General features: G+C 43.3%; 1 protein-coding gene across 1 annotated transcript in view; it reads right to left on the bottom strand.

Moving 5' to 3' along the window:
* LOC135504324 (uncharacterized) overlaps positions 1–25841 on the bottom strand; it is a 96104-nt gene that overhangs the window by 43876 nt on the left and 26387 nt on the right. The window contains 3 exon segments of the mRNA XM_064922776.1: positions 7172–7214; positions 7216–7580; positions 9774–10077. Of these exon segments, the coding sequence (XP_064778848.1) occupies positions 7172–7214; positions 7216–7580; positions 9774–10077 (712 nt within the window).

Below are 25841 nucleotides of genomic sequence, written 5' to 3'. Positions count from 1 at the left end.
CAGACCCACTCCAAAAGGCGTTCGGAGCCATCATCGACTCAGTGGGTTTTGTCCAACATGTCTCTGGACCCACTCACTGTCACAGTCATACCAGAAGGTTGCAAGTTCAAACCACCGAGCTGACAAGGTACAAATCTGTCGTTCTGCCCCTGAACAGGCAGTTAACCCACTGTTCCCAGGCCGTCATTGAAAATAAGAATTTGTTCTTAACTGACTTGCCTGGTTAAATAAAGATAAAATTTAAAAAATGATGAAAATAATCATGGCCTCTAAACCTTCAAGATGCATACTGGGACCCTATTCCAACTAAACTACTGAAAGAGCTGCTTCCTGTGCTTGGCCCTCCTATGTTGAACATAATAAACAGCTCCGGCCAGGGCATAACAGCACCAGATGTGTACCTGTCATGCCCTGGCCTTAGTTATCTTTTTTTTTTTTTATTTTGGTTAGGTCAGGGTGTGACATGGGGGATTTATGTGTTTTGCCTGGTTTTTGTATGTTTATGGGGCTGTTTCCTTTCTAGGTAGTTTGTAGGTCTATGGTTGCCAAGATTGGTTCTCAATTAGAGGCAGCTGTTTATCGTTGTCTCTAATTGGGAACCATATTTAGGCAGCCATATTCTGTGGGTACTTTGTGGGTGGTTGTCTTCTGTCTTTGTGTCTATGCACCAGATATGACTGTTTCGTTTTTTCACATTTGTTGTTTTGTATTTTATAGTGTTCACGTTTATTGTCCTTATTAAACATGTTGAACACGAACCACGCTGCATTTTGGTTTGCATTTTTCCTCTCCTTCATCGGAAGAAAACCGTTACAGTACCAAACTCACTAAAAGTGGCAGTAATAAAGCCTCTCTTGAAAAAGCCAAACCTTTTGACCCGGAAAATAAAAAAAACTATCAGCCTATATCGAATTTCCCATTCCTCTCATATATTTTAGAAAAAGCTGTTGCGCAGCACACACTGCCTTCCTGAAGACAAACAATGTATACGAAATGCTTCAGTCTGGTTTTAGACCCCATCATAGCACTGAGACTGCACTTGGGAAGGTGGTAAATGACCTTTAAAGGGCGTCAGACCGAGGCTCTGCATCTCTCCTAGACCGTAATGCTGCTTTTGATAACATTGATCACCACTTTCTTTTGGAAAGATTGGAAACCCAAATTGGTCTACACGGACAAGTTCTGGCCTGGTTAGATCTTATCTGTTGGAAAGATATCAGTTTGTCTTTGTGAATGGTTTGTCCTCTGACCGTTTTAGGATTTGATCTGATTTGGTCCTGCCAAACATACCTACATGTAAGCTACGGTCACAAGACGCAGGCCTCCTAATCGTCCCTAGAATTTCTAAGCAAACAGCTGGAGGCAGGGCTTTCTCCTATAGAGATACATTTTTATGGAATGGTCTGCCTACCCATGTGAGAGACACAGACTCGGTCTCAACCTTTAAGTCTTTATTGAAGACTCATCTCTTCAGTAGGTCCTATGATTGAGTGTAGTCTGGGCTAGGAGTGTGAAGGTGAACGGAAAGGCACTGCAACGAACCGCCCTTGATGTCTCTGCCTAGCCGGTTCCCCTCTCTCCACTGGGATTCTCTGCCTCTAACCCTATTACAGGGGCTGATCACTGGCTTACTGGTGCTCTTCCATGCCATCCCTAGGAGGGGTGCGTCACTTGAGTGGGTTGAGTCACTGACGTGGTCCACCTGTCTGGGTTTGCGCCCCCCTTGGGTTGTGTCGTGGAGGAGATCTTTGTGGGCTATACTCGGCCTTGTCTCAGGATGGTAAGTTGGTGGTTGAAGATATCCCTCTGGTGGTGTGGGGGCTGTGCTTTGGCAAAGTGGGTGGGGTTATATCCTGCCAGTTTGGCCCCGTCCGGGGGTATCATCGGATGAGTTATAATCTCCACCCTGCCCAGCCAGGAGAGGACTGGCCACCCCTCATAGCCTGGTTCCTATTTAGGTCTTCCTAGGTTTTGGCCTTTTTCCTAGTCACCATGTTTCTACACCTGCATTGCTTGCTGTTTGGGGTTTTAGGCTGGGTTTCTGTACAGCACTTTGAGATATCAGCTGATGTAAGAAGGGCTATATAAATACATTTGGTTTGATTTGGCACACAGTTCAGACACTCATCTGTACAACACAAAAAAAATACAACCAGAGGTCTCTTCACAGTCCCCAGGTCCAGAACAGAGGCTGGGAAACACACAGTATTAAATAGAGTCATGACTACATGGAACTCTCTGTCACCCCAAATAACTCAAGCTAGCAATAAAACCATATTGATAAAATCATATAAAATAACACCTTACGGCACTGTGAAGAGCCACAGACATTTTAAAATATGATGTATTGTGTATTGTATAATTTAGTGTACTATGTATTGTATTATGTACAGTAGTGCATTATGTATTGTACTATATTGTGTATAATGTAGTGTATTTTGTATTGTATTATGTAGTGTTATGTAGTGTGTTATGTAGTTTATTATCTAGTGTACTATGTAGTGTATTATGTAGTGTTATGTAGTGGGTTATGTAGTTTATTATCTAGTGTACTATGTAGTGTATTATGTATTGTTTCAAAAAGTGTATTATGTTTTGTATTGCGTAGCGTATTATGTGTTGTATCATGTATTCTACTATCTAGTGTTTTATGTATTGTATTATGTAGTGTATTATGTATTGTAGTGTATTATTTTGTGTATTATGTATTGTAGTGTATTATGTTGTGTATTATGTATTGTAGTGTATTATGTTGTGTATTATGTATTGTAGTGTATTATGTTGTGTATTATGTATTGTAGTGTATTATGTTGTGTATTATGTATTGTAGTGTATTATGTTGTGTATTATGTTGTGTATTATGTATTGTAGTGTATTATGTGTTCTATTATCTAGTATATTATAAAGCATGTTGTGTTATGTATTATGTATTGTATGATGTAGTATATTACGTATTGTTTTGGGTATTGTAATATGTACAGTATTGAATTATGTTTTGATTATATAGTGTAATATGTAGTGTATTATATAGTGTACTATTTTATGTTTTATGTACAGTAGTATATTATGTGTTGTATTATGTATTATATTATCTGGTGTATTGTACAGTGTATTGTGCTATGTACTATGTATTGCATTATGTAGTGTATTATGCTGTGTATTATGGAGTGTATTATGTTAAGTATTATGTAGTCTGTGTAGTGTAGTATGTACAGTACTGTATTATGTATTGTAGTATGTACAGTACTGTATTATGTATTGTAGTATGTACAGTACTGTATTATGTATTGTACTGTGTTATGTAGTATGTATTGTATTATCTAGTGTATTATGTACTGTATTATGTATTGTACTGTGTTATGTAGTATGTATTGTATTATCTAGTGTATTATGTAGTGTATTATGTATTGTATTATGTAGTGTAGTATTTACAGTACTGTATTATGTATTGTAGTATGTACAGTACTGTATTATGTATTGTAGTATGTACAGTACTGTATTATGTATTGTACTATGTTATGTAGAATGTATTGTATTATGTAGTGCATTATGTATTGTACTGTGTTATGTAGAATGTATTGTATTATGTAGTGTTATGTAGTGTATTTTGTATTGTATTATGTAGTGAACTATACATTGTATTATTTAATGTATTATGTAGTGTATTATGTAGTGTATTATGTAGTGTTATGTAGTGTAGTATGTAGTGTATTATGTAGTGTGTTATTTAGTGTATTATGTAGTGTATTATTTAGTGTATTATGTAGTGTAGTATGTAGTGTATTATGTAGTGTATTATATAGTGTAGTATGTATTGTATTATGTAGTGTAATATGTAGTGTAGTATGTAGTGTATTATGTATTGTAGTATGTACAGTACTGTATTATGTATTGTACTGTGTTATGTAGTATGTATTGTATTATGTAGTGTATTATGTAGTGTATTTTGTATTGTATTATGTAGTGAACTATACATTGTATTATTTAATGTATAATGTAGTGTATTATTTATTGTATTGTAGTATGTAGTGTATTAGATGTTGTATAATGTAGTGTATTATATATTGTATTATTTAGTGTATAATGTAGTGTATTATATATTGTATTATCTAGTGTATTATGTTATGTATTATGTAGTGATCTATATATTGTATGTTTTACTGTATAATGTAGTGATTTATTATTGTATTATTTATTGTATTATATATTGTATTATTTAGTGTATAATATATTGTATGATTTAGTGTATTATGTTTTGTATTACATATTGTATTATGTAGTGTATAATATATTGTATGATTTAGTATATTATGTTTTGTATTAAATATTGTATTATGTAGTGTATTATATATTGTATTATATATTGTATTATGTAGTGTTTTATGTTGTGTATTATATATTGTATTATATACTGTATTATGTAGTGTTTTATATATTGTATTATATATTGTATTATATACTGTATTATGTAGTGTATTATGTAGTGTATTATATATTCAAATCAAATCAAATGTATTTATATAGCCCTTCGTACATCAGCTGATATCTCAAAGTGCTGTACAGAAACCCAGCCTAAAACCCCAAACAGCAAGCAATGCAGGTGTAGAAGCATTGTATTATTGTATTATATATTGTATTATGTAGTGTATTATGTAGTGTATTATATATTGTATTATATATTGTATTATATATTGTATTATGTAGTGTATTATGTAGTGTATTATGTAGTGTACTATGAGTAGCCTCTGCCTTTGCAGCAGCTATTTGGGGATTCTAGTAGAATACTGTTAAACACTACAGAAAGGTTAGCCACACAGGATGGATAAAGACAGACAGGTAAGACACACAGGATGGATAAAGACAGACACAGTCATACAGGATGGTAAGTCATACACACAGGATGGACAGACAGGTAAGTCATACAGGATGGATAAAGACAGACAGGTAAGACACACAGGATGGATAAAGACAGACAGGTAAGCCACACAGGATGGATAAAGACAGACAGGTAAGCCACACAGGATGGATAAAGACAGACAGGTAAGTCATACAGGATGGATAAAGACAGACAGGTAAGTCATACAGGATGGATAAAGACAGACTGGTAAGTCATACAGGATGGATAAAGACAGACAGGTAAGTCATACAGGATGGATAAAGACAGACAGGTAAGTCACACAGGATGGATAAAGACAGACAGGTAAGTCATACAGGATGGATAAAGACAGACAGGTAAGCCACACAGGGTGGATAAAGACAGAAAGTTAAGCCACACAGAGTGGATGAAGACAGACAGATGAGACACAGAGAAGTGAGTAGAATGTAGAATGGTCATTTTCCTGATGACAAATTGTGTGACCCGCTTTAGCTGGCCAAAATAACTTGTATGGTGGCGAAGAAATTTAGAAGTTGAAATTGCTACTGTTGACACTGAGGCTAGTTTAGTTGTAGATGTAGTCACTGTATCACAGTAGTTTGATCGATTTAGATTGTGAAAGCAAATCACATTCATCATTTATTTAACTAGAAAAGGTACATTCTCTTTGGGCTAGGGGGCAGTATTTTCACGTTCAGATATGCATATGATTTGTAGATTCGGATAGACAACACTCTGAAGTTTCTACAAGTGTTTGAATGATGTCTGTGAGTATAACTGAACTCCAATGGCAGGCAAAAACCTGAGAAAAAGGAAGTGGGAAATCTGAGGTTTGTAGTTTTTCAAGTCATTGCCTATGCAATATACAGTCTCTATGGGGTCATATTGCACTTCCTAAGGCTTCCACTAGATGTCAACAGTCTTTAGAACCTTGTTTCAGGCTTCTACTGTGAAGGGGGAGAGAATGAGTGCTGTTTCAACTGGGTGTCTGGCAGAGTGCCATGAGCTAAGTCAGGCACACACCTATGATAGCTAGCTGCGTTCCCTTTCATACCCAAAGACAAAGGAATTGTCCGGTTGGAATATTATTGAAGATTTATGATAAAAACATCCTAAAGATTGATTCTATATTTCGATTGACATGTTTCTACGAACTGTAATGTAACTTTTAGACTTTTCATCTGGACTAAGTGCGCGTTGTGAATTTGGATTTGTGAACTAAACGAGCGAATAAAAAAGGAGGTATTTAGACATAAATTATGGACTTTATCAAACAAAACAAACGTTTATTGTGGAAATGGGATTCCTGGGAGTGCATTCTGATGACGATCATCAAAGGTAAGTGAATATTTATAATGCCATTTCTGACTTCTGTTGACTCCACAACACTGCGGATATCTGTATGGCTTGTTTTGTTGTCTGAGCGCTGTACTCAGATTATCGCCAAGTCTGCTTTCGCTGTAAAGCTTTTTTCAAAATCTGACACAGCGGTTGCATTAAAGGAGAAATATATCTTTAATTCCATGTATAACACTTGGAGTTTCATCAACATTTATGATGAGTATTTCTGTAATCTCTACCCTTTCACTGGATGTTTGTTTGAGACAATGCATAAATATGAACTTTATCAAACAAAACATACATGTATTGTGTAACATGAAGTCCTATGAGTGCCATCTGATGAAGATCATCAAAGGTTAGTGATTCATTTGATCTCTATTTCTGCTTTTTGTGACTCTTTGGCTTGAAAAATGGCTGTGTTTTTCTGTGACTAGGCGCTGACCTAACATAATCGCATGGTATGCTCTCATCGTGAAGCCTTTTTGAAATCGGACACTGTGGTGGGATTAACAACAAGTTTATCTTTAAAATGGTGTATAATACTTGTATGTTTGAGGAATTTTAATTTTGAGATTTTTATTGTTTGAATTTGGCACCCTGCAATTTCACTACCCGATAACGGGATTGGCGCGGGAAGGGATCACTAAGAGGTTTTAAGAGGTTGTTCATGCTTGCATTAGCTGTCTGGAAGAATATTTTCTGGCGGTGGAAGAAGTTGTAGTGGTATGCTCTGTTACAGACACTCATAGGACTGGTTTCCAGAACACAGATTTAGCCTACAGTACTCCTGGGCTCAACAGAAAATCTCCACTATTAATATGTGTCTGGGAAACTAGCTCATAGTTTCCTCCCTTTACTGAAAAATAATTAAATCTGACCTAAATATCGCATACCATTAAAATGTTTGACTTCTGACCAAGATAAGTGATCTTACTGCAGCCCCGTTCCTCTCACCTGCTTGGAGAAGGTCTCATCCAGGTGTGTGTACTCTATGTCCCCCTGGCACAGTGGAGGAGACCCAGCCTCCATCTCTCCATCCCCAGGCTGCCCCCTTCCAGGGTGGGGGTACCTCTGTCCCCCCTGCCCCTGGGGCTGGCCCTGTCCCTGGGTCTGGCCCTGTCCCTGTGGCTGGGTCTGGCCCTGTCCCTGGGGCTGGCCCTGTCCCTGGGGCTGGCTCGTCAAACGAGTACTGCAGTCTCATGTTGGACAGGATGATGCGCCGAGTCATCCGGCTCTCGGAGGCAGAGCTTCTCAGCCGCTCAAAGTTCTTGTTCATGCGGTACTGACGGAACGCCGTCTGGATGGTGCGCGCCGCCCGCCGACTCAGGAAGTAACCGCCATACTTCCTCTCCAGCATCTCCACCTGACAGGAAACAGGAAGTGGAGTTGACCAATGAGAAAGTGGGAGAAAGTGGAGAGGACCAATGAGAGAGAGCAGGAGGAAGTGGAGAGGACCAATGAGGGAGAAGGAGGAACTGGAAAATATCATCCAGAAAGTGGGAGGAAGTAGAAAGGACCAATCGGAGAGAAGGTGGAAGTGGAGAGGACAAATGACAGAGTGGGTGGAAGTGGAAAGGACGAATTAGAGAGTAGGGGGAAGTGGAGAGGACCAATGACAGAGTGGGAGGAAGTGGAGGGGACCAATGAGAGAGCTGGAGATTAGGGGAGATTTTTTACCCCTTTTGAAATTGGTCATCTCTATAGCCTCTGTTTTGAAAACATGTTATTTTGTTTCTGTTGGAAAGGACCTGTACCAGGGTTATGTTTACTAGTTTGTCTTCATTACATCACACTGAATCAGAATACATAACAATATAGAATACAACATCAGACTGTTTGTACATTACATTATTTTATTTGACCTTTGTTTAACTAGGCAAGTCAGTTAAGAACAGATACATTTTTTCAATGATGGTCTAGGAACAGTGGGGTTAACTGCCTTGTTCAGGGGAACAGTGGGTTAACTGCCTTGTTCAGGGGCAGAACGACAGATATTTTTTTTTACCTTGTCAGCTCAGGGATTCAATCTTGCAACCTTTATGGTTACTAGTCCAACGCTCTAACCACGAGGCAACCTGTCGCCGCTACACTCTAACCACCAGGCAACCTGTCGCCGCTACACTCTAACCACGAGGCAACCTGTCGCCGCTACACTCTAACCACCAGGCAACCTGTCGCCGCTACCCTCTAACCACGAGGCAACCTGTCGCCGCTACCCTCTAACCACGAGGCAACCTGTCGCCGCTACACTCTAACCACCAGGCAACCTGCCCCCCCTACCCTCTAACCACGAGGCAACCTGTCGCCGCTACACTCTAACCACCAGGCAACCTGTCGCCCCTACACTCTAACCACTAGGCTACCTGCCCCCCCTACCCTCTAACCACGAGGCAACCTGTCGCCGCTACACTCTAACCACCAGGCAACCTGTCGCCCCTACACTCTAACCACTAGGCTACCTGCCACCACTACACTCTAACCACTAGGCTACCTGCCACCCCTACACTCTAACCACTAGGCTACCTGCCGCCCCTACACTCTAACCACTAGGCTACCTGCCGCCCCTACCCTCTAACCACTAGACTACCTGCCGCCCCTACAGTCTAACCACTAGACTACCGGCCGCCCCTACCCTCTAACCACTAGGCTACCTGCTGCCCCTACCCTCTAACCACTAGGCTACCTGCCACCCCTACACTCTAACCACTAGCCTACCTGCCACCTCTATACTCAAACCACTAGGCTACCTGCCGTCACTACACTCTAACCACTAGGCTACCTGCCCCCCTACACTCTAACCACCAAGCTACCTGCCTCCTCTACACTCTAACCACTAGATTACCTGCCTCCTCTACACTCTAACCACTAGGCTACCTGCCATCACTACACTCTAACCACTAGGCTACCTGCCTCCTCTACACTCTAACCACTAGGCTACCTGCCTCCCCTACACTCTAACCACTAGGCTACCTGCCGCCCCTACACTCTAACCACTAGGTTACCTGCCACCCCTACCCTCTAACCACTAGGCTACCTGCCCCCTACACTCTAACCACTAGGCTACCTGCCCCCCTACCCTCTAACCACAAGGCTAACTGCCCCCCTACCCTCTAACCACAAGGCTAACTGCCACTACCCTCTAACCACTAGGCTACCTGCCGCCCCTACCCTCTAACCACTAGGCTACCTGCCGCCCATACACTCTAACCACTAGGCTACCTGCCCCCCTACCCTCTAACCACTAGGCTACCTGTCGCCCATACACTCTAACCACTAGGCTACCTGCCCCCCTACCCTCTAACCACTAGGCTACCTGCCCCCCCTACGCTCTAACCACTAGGCTACCTGTCGCCCCATATTATAGTAAAGTATAGACTATAATCAACTTCATTACAAAAGGAGAAAGCCTTGTATACGTTCTTCTTCTGTGGGTCTGTGGAGAACTCATAGTTGTTAGACAGGGATTTGCACCTCCATAATAATAGTAATAATAATAATATTAAAAACAATAATAATAACAATAACATATCCAATAATATAAAAATAATATGCACACCTTCTTGTCCTGTAGGTCTGTGGAGAGCTCATAGCTGTCGGACAGGGCTTTGCAGCGCTTGTTGTCCTCCTCCTCCTGCTTCCGGAGCGCCAGGCTGGCAGGCTGATACCGGGTCCTCTGGACCCAGGCCAGGGAGGCAGGACTGGGGGGGGCCACCGGGGGGCCCTGGGTGTGGTGTTGGGATCGGGGGTCCGGTGGGCCGGGGCCACTGCTGTAGCGGTGATCAGAGCTGCTCAGGTAGGGCCCCCGGCTACAGGTGCTGTCAGAGAAACTGCCTGTGTCGCCACGTGGAGTCTCTTCCACACTGGGGGGGGGGGGGGGAGTAGAGAGAGAAGAGAGGACAGTATATTTAACTACTGTGAACAGTGAAAGAGAGTGTAGGGAGGATATCAGAGGATAACCTCAAATCTCAAATAACCTCAAATATAGTGCTTGACCTGGGGTATCATTAGGTTGCTTGGCCTGGGGTATCATTATAGTGCTTGACCTGGGGTATCATTAGGTTGCTTGACCTGGGGTATCATTATAGTGCTTGACCTGGGGTATCATTAGGTTGCTTGACCTGGGGTATCATTATAGTGCTTGACCTGGGGTATCATTAGGTTGCTTGACCTGGGGTATCATTAGGTTGCTTGACCTGGGGTATCATTAGGTTGCTTGACCTGGGGTATCATTATAGTGCTTGACCTGGGGTATCATTAGGTTGCTTGACCTGGGGTATCATTAGGTTGCTTGACCTGGGGTATCATTAGGTTGCTTGACCTGGGGTATCATTAGGTTGCTTGACCTGGGGTATCATTAGGTTGCTTGACCTGGGGTATCATTATAGTGCTTGACCTGGGGTATCATTAGGTTGCTTGACCTGGGGTATCATTATAGTGCTTGACCTGGGGTATCATTAGGTTGCTTGACCTGGGGTATCATTATAGTGCTTGACCTGGGGTATCATTATTGACCTGGGTATCATTATAGACCTGGGATATCATTAGGTTGCTTGACCTGGGGTATCATTATTGACCTGGGGTATCATTAGGTTGCTTGACCTGGGGTATCATTATAGGGCTTGGCCTGGGGTATCATTAGGTTGCTTGACCTGGGGTATCATTATAGACCTGGGATATCATTATAGACCTGGGGATATCATTATAGACCTGGGATATCATTATAGACCTGGGGTATCATTATAGACCTGGGGTATCATTATAGACCTGGGATATCACTAGGGGGTATCATTATAGACCTGGGGTATCATTATAGACCTGGGATATCATTATAGACCTGGGATATCATTATAGACCTGGGATATCACTAGGGGGTATCATTATAGACCTGGGGTATCATTATAGACCTGGGGTATCATTATAGACCTGGGATATCATTATAGACGTGGGATATCACTAGGGGGTATCATTATAGACCTGGGATATCATTATAGACCTGGGATATCACTATGGGGTATCATTATAGACCTGGGGTATCACTAGGGGGTATCATTACAGACCTGGGGTATCATTATAGACCTGGGATATCACTAGGGGGTATCATTATAGACCTGGGGTATCATTATAGACCTGGGATATCATTATAGACCTGGGGTATCATTATATACCTGGGGTATCATTATAGACCTGGGATATCATTATAGACCTGGGGTATCATTATAGACCTGGGGTATCACTAGGGGGTATCATTATAGACCTGGGGTATCATTATAGACCTGGGGTATCACTAGGGGGTATCATTATAGACCTGGGGTATCATTATAGACCTGGGATATCATTATACGTGGGACCTGGGATATCATTATAGACGTGGGATATCATTATAGGGGATATCATTATAGACCTGGGGTATCATTATAGACCTGGGATATCATTATAGACCTGGGATATCACTAGGGGGTATCATTATAGACCTGGGATATCATTATAGACCTGGGATATCACTAGGGGGTATCATTATAGACCTGGGGTATCACTTATTACAGACCTGGGGTATCATTATAGACCTGGGATATCACTAGGGGGTATCATTATAGACCTGGGGTATCATTATAGACCTGGGGTATCATTATAGACCTGGGATATCACTAGGGGGTATCATTATAGACCTGGGGTATCATTATAGACCTGGGATATCATTATAGACCTGGGGTATCACTAGGGGGTATCATTACAGACCTGGGGTATCATTATAGACCTGGGATATCATTATAGACCTGGGATATCATTATAGACCTGGGGAATCATTAACAGGAACTTATGGCCCTTGGCAGGAACTGCTGCCTTGTCAGGGACTCATGGGGATCCATAATAAACCCCAGGAAGAGTAGCTGCTGCCTTGTCAGGGACTCATGGGGATCCATAATAAACCCCAGGAAAAGTAGCTGCTGCCTTGTCAGGGACTCATGGGGATCCATAATAAACCCCAGGAAGAGTAGCTGCTGCCTTGTCAGGGACTCATGGGGATCCATAATAAACCCCAGGAAGAGTAGCTGCTGCCTTGGCAGGAACTAATGGGGATCCATAATAAACCCCAGGAAGAGTAGCTGCTGCCTTGGTAGGAACTAATGGGGATCCATAATAAACCCCAGGAAGAGTAGCTGCTTGGCAGGCTTTGGCAGGAACTAATGGGGATTCATAATAAACCCAGGAAGAGTAACTGCTGCCTTGACAGGAACTAATGGGGATCCATAATAAACCCCAGGAAGAGTAGCTGCTGCCTTGGTAGGAACTAATGGGGATCCATAATAAACCCCAGGAAGAGTAGCTTCTGCCTTGGCAGGAACTAATGGCAGGAACTAATGGGGATTCATAATAAACCCAGGAAGAGTAGCTGCTGCCTTGTCAGGGACTCATGGGGATCCATAATAAACACCAGGAAGAGTAGCTGTTGCCTTGGCAGGAACTAATGGGGATCCATAATAAACCCCATGAAGAGTAGCTGTTGCCTTGGCAGGAACTAATGGGGATCCATAATAAACCCCAGGAAGAGTAGCTGCTGCCTTGGCAGGAACTAATAATAATAAATATTCATACAAATAGAGTCACATGTTGTTGGTGAGTCACTAAGCAGGAGGGGGAGGAGAGAGAGAGGGGAGAGAGAGGGGAGAGAGAGGAGAGAGAGAGAGGCAGAAAGAGAGAGAGGAGAGAGAGAGAGGCAGAAAGAGAGACAGAGAGAGAGAGACAGAGAGAGACAGAGAGAGAGAGGGAGAGACAGAAAGAGAGAGAGAAAGAGAGAGAAGAGAGAGAGACAGACAGAGAGGGAGAGAGAGAGAGAGAGATAGGAGAGCAAGAGAGACAGAGAGAGAGAGAGAAAGAGAGAGAGAGAGACAGAGAGAGAGAGAGAAAGAGAGAGAGACAGAGAGAGAGGGGGGGTCTATAATTCAGGATATGTAAGTGAAGTAGATGTTTTTTGTAAGAGAAAGTCATTAGACTAACAGCTGTCTCTTTCCAGTCATCACAGTGATGGAGTTTGGATGCTGGAAATATTTTGTGAGTGGATGAACGTGAGCTGGTAGCCTGGCCATAGAGAGGCTTTTATTCCCTATTTTGGTTAGGCCAGGGTGTGACTAGTGTGGGCATTCTATGTTCATTTTCTATGTTTTGTATTTCTTTGTTGTTTTGGCCGGGTGTGGTCCTCAATCAGAGGCAGCTGTCTATCGTTGTCTCTGATTGAGAACCATAGTAAGGTACAGCGAGGCAAAAAAGTATTTAGTCAGCCACCAATTGTGCAAGTTCTCCCACTTAAAAAGATGAGAGAGGCCTGTAATTATCATCATAGGTACACTTCAACTATGACAGACAAAATGAGAGAAAAAAATCCAGAAAATCACATTCTAGGATTTTTAATGAATTTATTTGCAAATTATGGTGGAAAATAAGTATTTGGTCAATAACAAAAGTTTATCTCAATACATTGTTCTATACAATTTGTTGGCAATGACAGAGGTCAAACGTTTTCTGTAAGTCTTCACAAGTATTCCCTGTTGTCAACTCCTTTATTCTCCTTCCCTTCCTCTACTCATTTATTCTCCTTCCTCTAATGGTACAGTACTCCCTCTTGTCAACTCCTTTATTCTACCTCCTCTTGTCAACTCCTTTATTCTCCTTCCTCTAATGGTACAGTACTCCCTGTTGTCAACTCCTTTATTCTACCTCCTCTAATGGTACAGTACTCCCTGTTGTCAACTCCTTTATTCTCCTTCCTCTAATGGTACAGTACTCCCTGTTGTCAACTCCTTTATTCTACCTCCTCTAATGGTACAGTACTCCCTGTTGTCAACTCCTTTACAGTACTCCCTGTTATCTAATTTATTCTCTGACAGTACAGTACTCCCTGTTGTCAACTCCTTTATTCTACCTCCTCTAATGGTACAGTACTCCCTGTTGTCAACTCCTTTATTCTCTCTCTGACAGTACAGTACTCCCTGTTGTCAACTCCTTTAGTCTGACCTTCCTGTTGTCTTTAATGGTACAGTACTCCCTGTTGTCAACTCCTTTATTCTCCTTCCTCTAATGGTACAGTACTCCCTGTTGTCAACTTTATTCCTTTATTCTACTCCCCTGTCAACTCTTTATTCTCTCTCTGATGGTACAGTACTCCCTGTTGTCAACTCCTTTATTCTACTTCCTCTAATGGTACAGTACTCCCTGTTGTCAAATCCTTTATTCTCCTTCCTCTAATGGTACAGTACTCCCTGTTGTCAACTCCTTTATTCTACCTCCTATAATGGTACAGTACTCACTGTTGTCAACTCCTTTATTCTCTCTCTGACAGTACAGTAATCCCTGTTGTCAACTCCTTTATTCTACCTCCTCTAATGGTACAGCACTTCCTGTTGCCAACTCCTTTAGTCTCCTTCCTCTAATGGTACAGTACTCCCTGTTGTCAACTCCTTTATTCTCCTTCCTCTAATGGTACAGTACTCCCTGTTGTCAACTCCTTTATTCTCTCTCTAATGGTACAGTACTCCCTGTTGTCAACTCCTTTATTCTCCTTCATCTAATTCTGAAGCCCTGTTGTCAACTCCTTTATTCTACCTTTAATGGAGTAGTTGTCACTCCTTTATTCTCCTTCAACAATGGTACAATACTCCCTGCTGTCAACTCCTTTATCTCTCTCTGACAGGCAAGGACTCCCTGTTGTCAACTCCTTTATTCTACCTCCTCTAATGGTACAGTACTCCCTGGGTGGGGATTCTCCTTCCTCTAATGGACAGTAGTTGTCAACTCCTTTATTCTACCTCCTCTAATGATACAATACCCTGGTCAACTCCTTTAGGCGAGGAGGGGACAGTACAGTAGGGATGTTGGAAGGCCATTATTCTCCTTCCTCTAATGGTACAGTACCCTGTTGTCAACTCCTTTATTCTACCTCCTCTAATGGAGGACTTCCTGTTGGGGAGTCTCCTTCCTCTAATGGTACAGGAGGGATGTCAACTCCTTTAAGAGCTTCCTCTAATGGTACAGTACTCCCTGTTGTCAACAGCTTTATTCGACCTCCTCTAAGAGGACAGTAGGGTTGTCAAGGCCTTTATTCTCCTTCCTCTAATGGTAGCCATACTCCCTGTTGTCAACACTTTATTCTATCTCCTCTAGGGGATACAATAGGAGGGCTGTCAACTCCTTTATTCTCTTCTGACAGGTACAGTACTCCCTGTTGTCAACTTTACAGCTTCCTCTAATGGTACAGTACAGGCAAGGAGGGATCTCTGACAGGAGGGATAGTTGTCAACTCCTTTAGGGATGATGGACAGTAGGGATGAGGAAGGCCATGAAGAGCTTCAACAGTTGTCAAGCCATCCCCTGAAGGTACTAACAGCAGGCGAAGGGGAGAGGAGAGCTTCAAGAGGGATGGATGAGGAGAGGCCATGAAGAGCTGGAACAGGGAGCCATACCCTGGTACACAGCAGGCGAGGAGGGGAGAGGGAGAGGAGAGGAGGGATGAGGAGAGGAGGGATGAAGAGCCATGAAGAGGAAACCCTGGTACACAGCAGGCGAGGAGGGGAGAGGAGAGGAGGGATGAGGAGAGGCCATGAAGAGCTGCAACAGGGAGCCATACCCTGGTACACAGCAGGCGAGGAGGGGAGAGGAGAGGAGGGATGAGGAGAGGCCATGAAGAGGAAACCCTGGTACACAGCAGGCAAGGAGGGGAGAGGAGAGGAGGGATGAGGAGAGGCCATGAAGAGGAAACCCTGGTACACAGCAGGCGAGGAGGGGAGAGGAGAGGAGGGATGAAGAGAGGAGAGGCATTGAAGGGCGTAAGCTGGTTCACAGCAGAAGAAGAGATAACAGAAACAGCTGCCGGCGAGAGGTTGTGGTCAGAAGTCAGTCAGTCAGGATTGTGCTGTTTTAGCCTAATGTACTGAAGAGCATCTCCAAATGTCTGCTAATGTTTTTACATTACAGGCGAGAAGGAAGAGAAGAGGAGGGAGGAGATGAGAGGAGAAGAGGCAGGAGGGAGATGAGAGGAGACAGAGGCAGGAGGAGGAGGGAGAGGAGAGGAGGACTGTGAGGAGAGGCCTAATGCACTGTTTTCACGTTACAAAAGGAAGGCCATGAAGGGCAAAGGCAAAACATGAATCACTCAAGAACAGCAGGAGTCCACCATGCTGTCTCTGACCTATCAGGGCATGAGTCATGGACACCACCCTGACCAATCAGCAAACATCATGGACAAACAGTAATGGCGAGGAGGGGAATAAGGAGGGTCTTGAAAAAAGGCATTAATCAGTGCTAGTAACAGTAAAGAAGAGATAACAGAAACAGCCTTCAGTCAGAGAGCTGTCTGTCTGTCTGTCTGTCTGTCTTTCAGGATTGTCTGTCTGTTTTGTCTAATGTCTGAAGAGCCTGTCTGTCTGTCTGTCTGTCTGTCTTTGTCTGTCTGTCTGTCTGTCTGTCTGTCTGTCTGTCTGTCTGTCTGTCTGTCTGTCTGCCTGCCTGTCTAGTTGACATGTACACAGCTCAGTCAGAGGAGCTGTCTGTCTGTCTGTCTGTCTGTCTGTCTGTCTGTCTGTCTGTCTGTCTGTCTGTCTGTCTGTCTGTCTGTCAAAAGGAAGGCCATGCCTGTCAAAGTTGACATGTAAACAGCCTTCAGTCAAGAACAGCAGTCTGTCTGTCTGTCTGTCTGTCTGTCTGTCTGTCTGCATGCCTGTCTGCCACCTGCCTGCCAATGCCTGCCTGCCTGCCTGTAATGCCTGCCTGTCTGTCTGTCTGTCTGTCTGTCTGCCTGCCTGCCTAGTAACTGTCTGGATGCCTGCCTGCCTGCCTGCCTGCCTGCCTGTCTGTCTGTCTGTCTGTCTGTCTGCCTGCCTGCGTGCCTGTCTGTCTGTCTGTCTGTCTGTCTGTCTGTCTGTCTGTCTGTCTGTCTGTCTGTCTGTCTGTCTGCCTGCCTGCCTGTCTGTCTGTCTGTCTGCCTGCCTGCGTGCCTGTCTAGTTGACATGTACACAGCCTTCAGTCAGAGGAGCTGTCTGTCTATATATCTGTGTGTCTACAAGGACACAAGGTCAGTGTGTGATCTGCCGTAGTTACTTAATAATTCAGAGTGATTAATTGAGTAGACGTGTGGTCTGGTTGGTTAATTAAAAGTGCAGCTCATCAGGCTTACTGGGCAGCAGGCCTCCTCTGTCTCTCTGTCAACACCGTCTGGAAACAGCTGCATGATTTAACCCAACGCAGGCTGGTAAACGCAGAAGGTCGTGGCTGTTAGCTACATACACCATTACAAGGACAGTATATAACGTAGTCTACAATTGAATATAGTCTGCATGATTTAACCCAACGCAGGCTGGTAAACAATTGAATATAACCTCTACAATTGAATATCTGCTACTCTGTCAACACCGTCTGGACAACAGCTGCATGGTTCAACCCATTGTTTCCTAACCCAGTCCTCATATCCACACAGACTTATTGGACAGTCTCCTCCTCTGGCAACACCAGTTGGTTTGGTCTGGAAACAGCTGGTTTGATCCAGACTGATAGTGATCCATACAATTTAATCAGAGCTCTTAGTGGTATCTGTATATGATTGGACAGGAGGCCTTCTCTGTCGACCAGGTGGAAACCAAAATGAGTTTAGTTCTGAACAGAACTTTATTGTTTCCGTTCCACTTTTCTGACCAGCTAAATAAAGTTCTGAACCGATTTGAACCCCCCCCAAAAAGTAACAGTCTATTTATGTTCCTTTTTAAAAAACTCTGAAATGTTTTAGCTTGAAGCACTGGGCAACTTATTATTACATGCGTTATCTGAATTAGGCCCACAGAAGTATACCTACAGTGTCTTAAAAGAAGGTATTCAGATCCCTTGACTTTTTCCACATTCACGTTACGTTACAGACTTATTCTAGAATTCTAAAAAAATCCTCAGCAATCTAAACACAATACCCCATAATGACATCACAATACCCCATAATGACATCACAATACCCCATAATGACATCACAATACCCCATAATGACATCACAATACCCCATAATGACATCACAATACCCCATAATGACATCACAATACCCCCTTTATGACAAAGCAAAAAACGGGGTTTTAAAAATGTTTGCAAATGTATTACAATATTGTTTTACCATAGTATTACATACTGTATAGATGAAATAATCCACTATAGGCCATTATTGTATTGTTTATCATTTCACATGCTAGTGCTAATCATGGATCATATCAGAGTCATATACAGTGTTGTCACGCCCTGGTCGAAGTATTTTGTGTTTTTCTTCATTTATTTGGTCAGGCCAGGGTGTGGCATGGGTTTTTGTATGTGGTGTGTTTGTATTGGGATTGTAGCTTAGTGGGTGTTCTAGTTAAGTCTATGGCTGTCTGAGGTGGTTCTCAATCAGAGGCAGGTGTTTATCGTTGTCTCTGATTGGGAACCATATTTAGGCAGCCATATTCTTTGAGTGTGTCGTGGGTGATTGTCCTATTGTCCTTAGTTGTTACGAGTATTAGGCTGTTACGTTTATTGGTTTTTGTAGTGTTTTGTATTTGGATTCGTGTTGCTTCAGTTTATTAAACATGGATCGCAATCTACACGCCGCATTTTGGTCCGACTCTCCTTCACACCTAGAAAACCGTAACAGCAGAGGCATCATCAGAAATGTGTAGATATGTGCATCAGATATATTACTCAAATTTGTCCTGTTTTTAAAATGTAAATACAACACTTCAAAACTTTGGGGTCACTTAGAAGTGTCTTTGAAAATTGTTTTTTGAAAGAAAAGCAAAAAATGTTTGTCCATTAAAATAACATAAAATTTATCAAAAATACAGTGTAGACATTGTTACTGTTGTAAATTACTATTGCAGCTGGAAACGGCAGATTTTTAATGGAATATCTACATAGGTGTAAAGAGGCCCATTTTCAGCAACCATCACTCCTGTGTTCTAATGGCAAATTGTGTTAGTTAATCCATGTTTATCCTTTGAAAAGGCTAATTGATCATTAGAAAACCCTTTTGCAATTATGTTAGCACAGCTGAAAACTGTTGTTCTGATTAAAGAAGCAATATAACTGGCCTTCTTTAGACTAGTTGAGTATCTGGAGCATCAGCATTTGTGGGTTCGATTACAGACTCAAATATGCCAGAAACAAAGACCTTTCTTCTTAAACTCATCAGTCTATTCTTGTTCTGCGAAATGAAGGCTATTCCATGCGAGAAATTGCATGGTCTCGTATAACGCTGTGTGCTACTCCCTTCACAGAACAACGCAGACTGGCTCTAAACAGAATAGGAAAAGGAGTGGGAGGCCCCGGTGCACAACTGAGCAAGAGGACAAGTACATTAGAGTGTTTAGTTTGAGAAACAGACGCCTTACAAGTCCTCAACTGGCAGCTTCATTAAAAAGTACCTGCAAAACACCAGTCTCAACATCAACAAAGAGGCAACTCCGGGATGCTGGCCTTCTAGGCAGAGTTGCAAAGAAAAAGCTATATCTCAGACTGTCCAATAAAAATAAAATATTAAGATGGGCAAATGAACACAGACCCTGGACAGAGGAAGATTGGAAAAAAGTGTTCTAGATAGACGAATCTACGTTTGAGGTGTTCGGATCACAAAGAGGAACATTCCTGAGACGCAGTAAAATGAAAACATGCTGGAGGAGTGCTTGACACTATCTGTCAAGCAATGGTGGAGGTAATGTGATGGTCTGGGGGTGCTTTGGTGGTGGGAATGTGGGAGATTTGTAAAAAGGGATCTTGAAGAAGGAAGGCTATCATTCAATTTTGCAAACACAATATAATGACTCAAAGCACAGCTCCAAAATATGCAAGAACTATTTAGGGAAGAAGCAGTCCGCTGGTATTCTGTCTATAATGGAGTGACCAGCACAGTCACCGGATCTCAACCCTATTGAGCTGTTGTGGGAGCAGCTTGACCGTATGGTACGTAAGAAGTGCCCATCAAGCCAATCCAACTTGTGGGAGGTGCTTCTGGAAGCATGGGGTGAAATCTCTTCAGATTACCTCAACAAATTGACAACTAGAATGCCAAAGGTCTGCAAGGCTGTAATTGCTGCAAATGGAGGATTCTTTGATGAAAGAAAAGTTTGAAGGACACAGCTATTATTTCAATTAATAATACTTATTTATAACCTTGTCAACATCTTGACTATATTTCCTATTCATTCTGCAACTCATTTCTAAATTCAAGGAAACAAGGACAAGTGACCTCAAACAGAAACCCAGCCTATTCGCCAACGTTCAAAAGTTTGAGGTCTCTTAGAAATGTCCTTGTTTTTCTTGAAATGAGAAATGAGTTGCAAAATATACATATAATTACTAGTTTTTTGTAACATTTTTTGGTTGTTGTTTCTCTGTAAGACTGCCAGCTACCTGGCAATTTCATGAAGATGGTTTTATCTTGTCAAGATGGGTTCACAATCTCCTCATAATGATCTACCATGAAGATGGTTTCATCTTGTCAAGACGGGTTCCCAATCTCCTCATAATGATCTACCATGAAGATGGTTTCATCTTGTCAAGATGGGTTCCCAATCTCCTCATAATTATCTACCATGAAGATGGTTTCATCTTGTCAAGATGGGTTACCAATCTCCTCATAATTATCACCATGAAGATGGTTTCATCTTGTCAAGATGGGTTCCCAATCTCCTCATAATTATCTACCATGAAGATGGATTTATCTTGTCAAGATGGGTTACCAATCTCCTCATAATTATCTACCATGAAGATGGTTTCATCTTGTCAAGATGGGTTACAATCTCCTCATAATTATCTACCATGAAGATGGTTTTATCTTGTCAAGATGGGTTCCCAATCTCTTCATAATTATCTACCATGAAGATGGTTTCATCTTGTCAAGATGGGTTCCTCAATCATGAAGATGGTTTCATCTCATAATTATCTACCATGAAGATGGTTTCATCTTGTCAAGATGGGTTCCCAATCTCCTCATAATTATCTACCATGAAGATGGTTACCAATCTCCTTTTATCTGAAGATGTCAAGATGGGTTCCCAATCTCCTCATAATGATCTACCATGAAGATGGTTTCATCTTGTCAAGATGGGTTCCCAATCTCCTCATAATTATCTACCATGAAGATGGTTTCATCTTGTCAAGATGGGTTCCCAATCTCCTCATAATTATCTACCATGAAGATGGTTTCATCTTGTCAAGATGGGTTCCCAATCTCCTCATAATGATCTACCATGAAGATGGTTTTATCTTGTCAAGACGGGTTCCCAATCTCCTCATAATTATCTACAATGAAGCCATTTCAGGCTATCGATAAAGTTAGAGTTGCTATCTAACTAGCACGCCATTAGAAAAGCAAGAAACTAAAATGTATGGATTCGCATAACGGTTATTCCTCTGAGACAGAGAGGTGGTTCCTGTTTCATTCATGTCAAAACATAATAACGCCAGAGACACTCCTCTTCTACAGTAGGTTCCCTGGATATCTCTATCACTCACACTCACACGCACACTCGCACACGCACACTCGCACATGCACACGCACACACACACACACACGCACACGCACATGCACGCACACTCGCACATGCACGCACACACACACACACTCTGCACACGCACACACACACATGCACACGCACATGCACCACACACACACACACACACACACGCACACGCACATGCACGCACACATAATCACACACACACACTCGCACACGCACATGCACGCACACACACACACACTCGCACATAATCAACACACACACGCACATGCACGCACACACACACGCACACGCACATGCACACACACACACACACTAATGGTAACACATAATCACGCACACACACACACACACACACACTCTAATGGCACACGCAAACACACAGACATAACCACACCATCAAATCCTCCTCTAAGTATGCTGGACAATCAACACTCTAATGGTAACAACACCTAGTACATCACAGATGATAACATAGCACATAATGGCACGCTCTACGCATTAATGATTGCATATCCTTACCACTCTTCACTCTAATGGTAACAAATCATAACCACTCTACACTCTAATGGTAACAAATCATAATCACTCTACACTTTAAAGGTCACACATCCTACACTATTAAAAAAAGAGACTCCAAACCCCATCGTCATGTAGTGAAACCATGAAAAGTAGTGAACCTGAGGGGGGGGGTTGAATATAAACCCAAAGGAAGTTATCTGATACACTGAATGCATTTCCAAACATAATGGAAGTACTCTGAAACACTCAAAGTGGTTCTTTAATTTGAATAGTAGGTGTTTAATAGAAGTGAAAACCATTGTTGGTTTTGGCAGACTGACTCTCATAACATCCTGGGGTTTTTGAAAAGTCAATAGCGTAAATATTGATTTATGATGATTTTTATTGATTTAGTCCATTCAGCCGGTCTTCAGGACTAAACTCTTGTACTGAACCACTATTATTAATAAGTAGGACAAGCATACCCATAACATGATGCAGCCACCACCATGCTTGAAAATATGAAGAGTGGTGTTCAGTGATGTGTTTTACTGGGAGGGGAGAGAGAGAGAGAGAGAGAGAGAGAGAGAGAGAGAGAGGCAGAGAGAGAGAAACAGAGAAAGAAATAGGGAGGGGGGGTTGAGAGGCAGAGAGAAAGAAGGGGGGGTTGAGAGACAGAAACACACAGAGAGAGAGAGAGATGACAGAGGAGGGGGTTGAGAGACAGAGAAAGGGAGAGAGAGAGAGACATAGAGAGAGAGAGAGAGAGAGGGAAAGAGAGGGAGAGAGAGAGACAGAGAGAGAGAGAGAGAGAGAGGAAAGAGAGGGAGAGATAGAGAGATAGAGACAGAGAGACAGAGAGAGAGAGAGAGAGAGAGGGAAAGAGAGGGAGAGATAGATGACAGAGGAGGGGGTTGAGAGACAGAGAAAGGGAGAGAGAGAGAGACAGAGAGAGAGAGAGAGAGGGAAAGAGAGGGAGAGAGAGAGAGAGAGAGAGATACAGAGAGAGAGAGAGTGGGAAAGAGAGGGAGAGATAGATGACAGAGGAGGGGGTTGAGAGACAGAGAAAGGGAGAGAGAGAGAGAGACAGAGAGAGAGAGAGAGAGAGAGGGAAAGAGAGGGAGAGATAGAGAGATAGATGACAGAGGAGGCAGTTGAAGGACAGCTCTGGGAACTAGCACCAGATTGAAGCCTTAGGGCTGTGGGATGACAGGGGCTTATGCTAAAACATGGGTAACCGTATCATCTACCTCCCTACCCATACATTTACATTTACATTTCATACAGTCATAGGTTGGCAGGGGCTATGCTATGTCTACCTCCCTACCCATACAGTCATAGTTGGCAGGGGCTACTATGTCTATCTCATGGGCTATCTCTATGTCTACCTCAGGGGCTATCTCTAGGCTATCTCTATGTCTATGTCTACCTCCTCTCTATGGGGCTATCTCTACCTCAGGCAGGGGCTATCTCTATGTCTACCTCAGGGGCTATTCTATGTCTATCTCTACCTCAGGGGGCTATCTCTATCTCTACTATGTCTACCTCAGGGGCTATCTCTATGGGCTATCTCTAACTCTACCTCAGGTCTATCTCTATGTCTACCTCAGGGGCTATCTCTATGTCTACCTCAGGGGCTATCTCTACCTCAGGGGCTATCTCTATGTCTACCTCAGGGGCTATCTCTATGTCTACCTCAGGGGCTATCTCTACCTCAGGGGCTATCTCTATGTCTACCTCAGGGGCTATGTCAGGGGCTCTATCTCTACCTCAGGGGCTATCTCTATCTCTACCTCAGGGGCTATCTCTATCTCTACCTCAGGGGCTATCTCTATATCTACCTCAGGGGCTATCTCTATGTCTATCTCAGGGGCTATCTCTATGTCTATCTCATGGGCTATCTCTATGTCTACCTCAGGGGCTATCTCTATGTCTATCTCATGGGCTGTTGCATTGGCCTGATGCGTGGTAACATTCTGATCTAGGGGAAGTCCTTCAGAAACAGCAGTGAATGGGTTGGGTCTAGTAGTTGTGTTACACATATTTGTGAATTCCCCCCCCAAACAAAATGTGCGTCCCAGAAGCCACTCAAAGATTGACATGACCAAAACATGTGACCCACAGTCGCTGGCAATCTGTCATTTCGCTAATGGAGACGGTGGAAAACGTTGAACAGAATGAGCCTGTGCCTAATGCAAAATGATGAGGTGTGGATATGCTCAGTACTATGTTGCCATATGTCATCGGGTAGCTTGCCACCCATGTCTTGCTCCCTTGCAGATGTTGTATTAATTAAATTAAAGGAAGATTAATGTTCTGGCGTATAATCTGGAGATTTGGTCCCTTCAGATACGGGTTCAGATCTGAGCCGCCTATCGACTGGACACTTAGATGGCTCGAGTGGAAAGGAAAGGAAATGTTGTTTTTTTAGCAAAGCTGAGAGTTTACAGGTACTTAATTAAAAAAAGTGGGTAATGAAAATATTATGGTCAAACCCTCAGAGTATCGAATGAGACGAATATGTTATCAACAAATAGGTCACAAAAAAAAAACACTAGACCTGTGTCCTGTGTCACAACTGGAATACCGTGTCAATCTGCAATGCTGGGAAGAGCTGATTAGATGTTCATGGAGAGAAGTCACTTGCTTGTTTAAGGCTAAAATGATTTCGGAATTGGGACCACATTTTAGTTGGAGTTCTTGACAGTGGGATTCATAACATGGGTAACAAGGTTCATGGGCAGTGGGGAGCACGGTAACCAGGTTCATGGGCAGTGGGGAGCACGGTAACCAGGTTCATGGGCAGTGGGGAGCATGGTAACCATGTTCATGGGCAGTGGGAAGCACGGTAACCAGGTTCATGGGCAGTGGGTAGCACGGTAACCAGGTTTATGGGCAGTGGGGAGCACGGTAACCAGGTTCATGGGCAGTGGGAAGCAGGGTAACCAGGTTCATGGGCAGTGGGGAGCGCGGTAACCAGGTTCATGGGCAGTGGGGAGCACGGTAACCAGGTTCATGGGCAGTGGGGAGCATGGTAACCAGGTTCATGGGCAGTGGGGAGCACGGTAACCAGGTTCATGGGCAGTGGGAAGCACGGTAACCAGGTTCATGGGCAGTGGGGAGCACGGTAACCAGGTTTATGGGCAGTGGGGAGCACGGTAACCAGGTTTATGGGCAGTGGGGAGCGCGGTAACCAGGTTCATGGGCAGTGGGAAGCACGGTAACCAGGTTCATGGGCAGTGGGGAGCGCGGTAACCAGGTTCATGGGCAGTGGGGAGCACGGTAACCAGGTTCATGGGCAGTGGGGAGCACGGTAACCAGGTTCATGGGCAGTGGGAAGCACGGTAACCAGGTTCATGGGCAGTGGGGAGCACGGTAACCAGGTTCATGGGCAGTGGGGAGCACGGTAACCAGGTTCATGGGCAGTGGGGAGCACGGTAACCAGGTTCATGGGCAGTGGGGAGCATGGTAACCAGGTTCATGGGCAGTGGGGAGCATGGTAACCAGGTTCATGGGCAGTGGGGAGCACGGTAACCAGGTTCATGGGCAGTGGGGAGCATGGTAACCAGGTTCATGGGCAGTGGGGAGCACGGTAGCCAGGTTCATGGGC

Source organism: Oncorhynchus masou, chromosome 18 (assembly GCF_036934945.1).
Source record: "Oncorhynchus masou masou isolate Uvic2021 chromosome 18, UVic_Omas_1.1, whole genome shotgun sequence".
NCBI classification, from domain to species: domain Eukaryota; kingdom Metazoa; phylum Chordata; class Actinopteri; order Salmoniformes; family Salmonidae; genus Oncorhynchus; species Oncorhynchus masou.
Note: the sequence above shows the minus strand (reverse complement) of the source record. Positions and strands in the feature narration are given on the sequence as shown.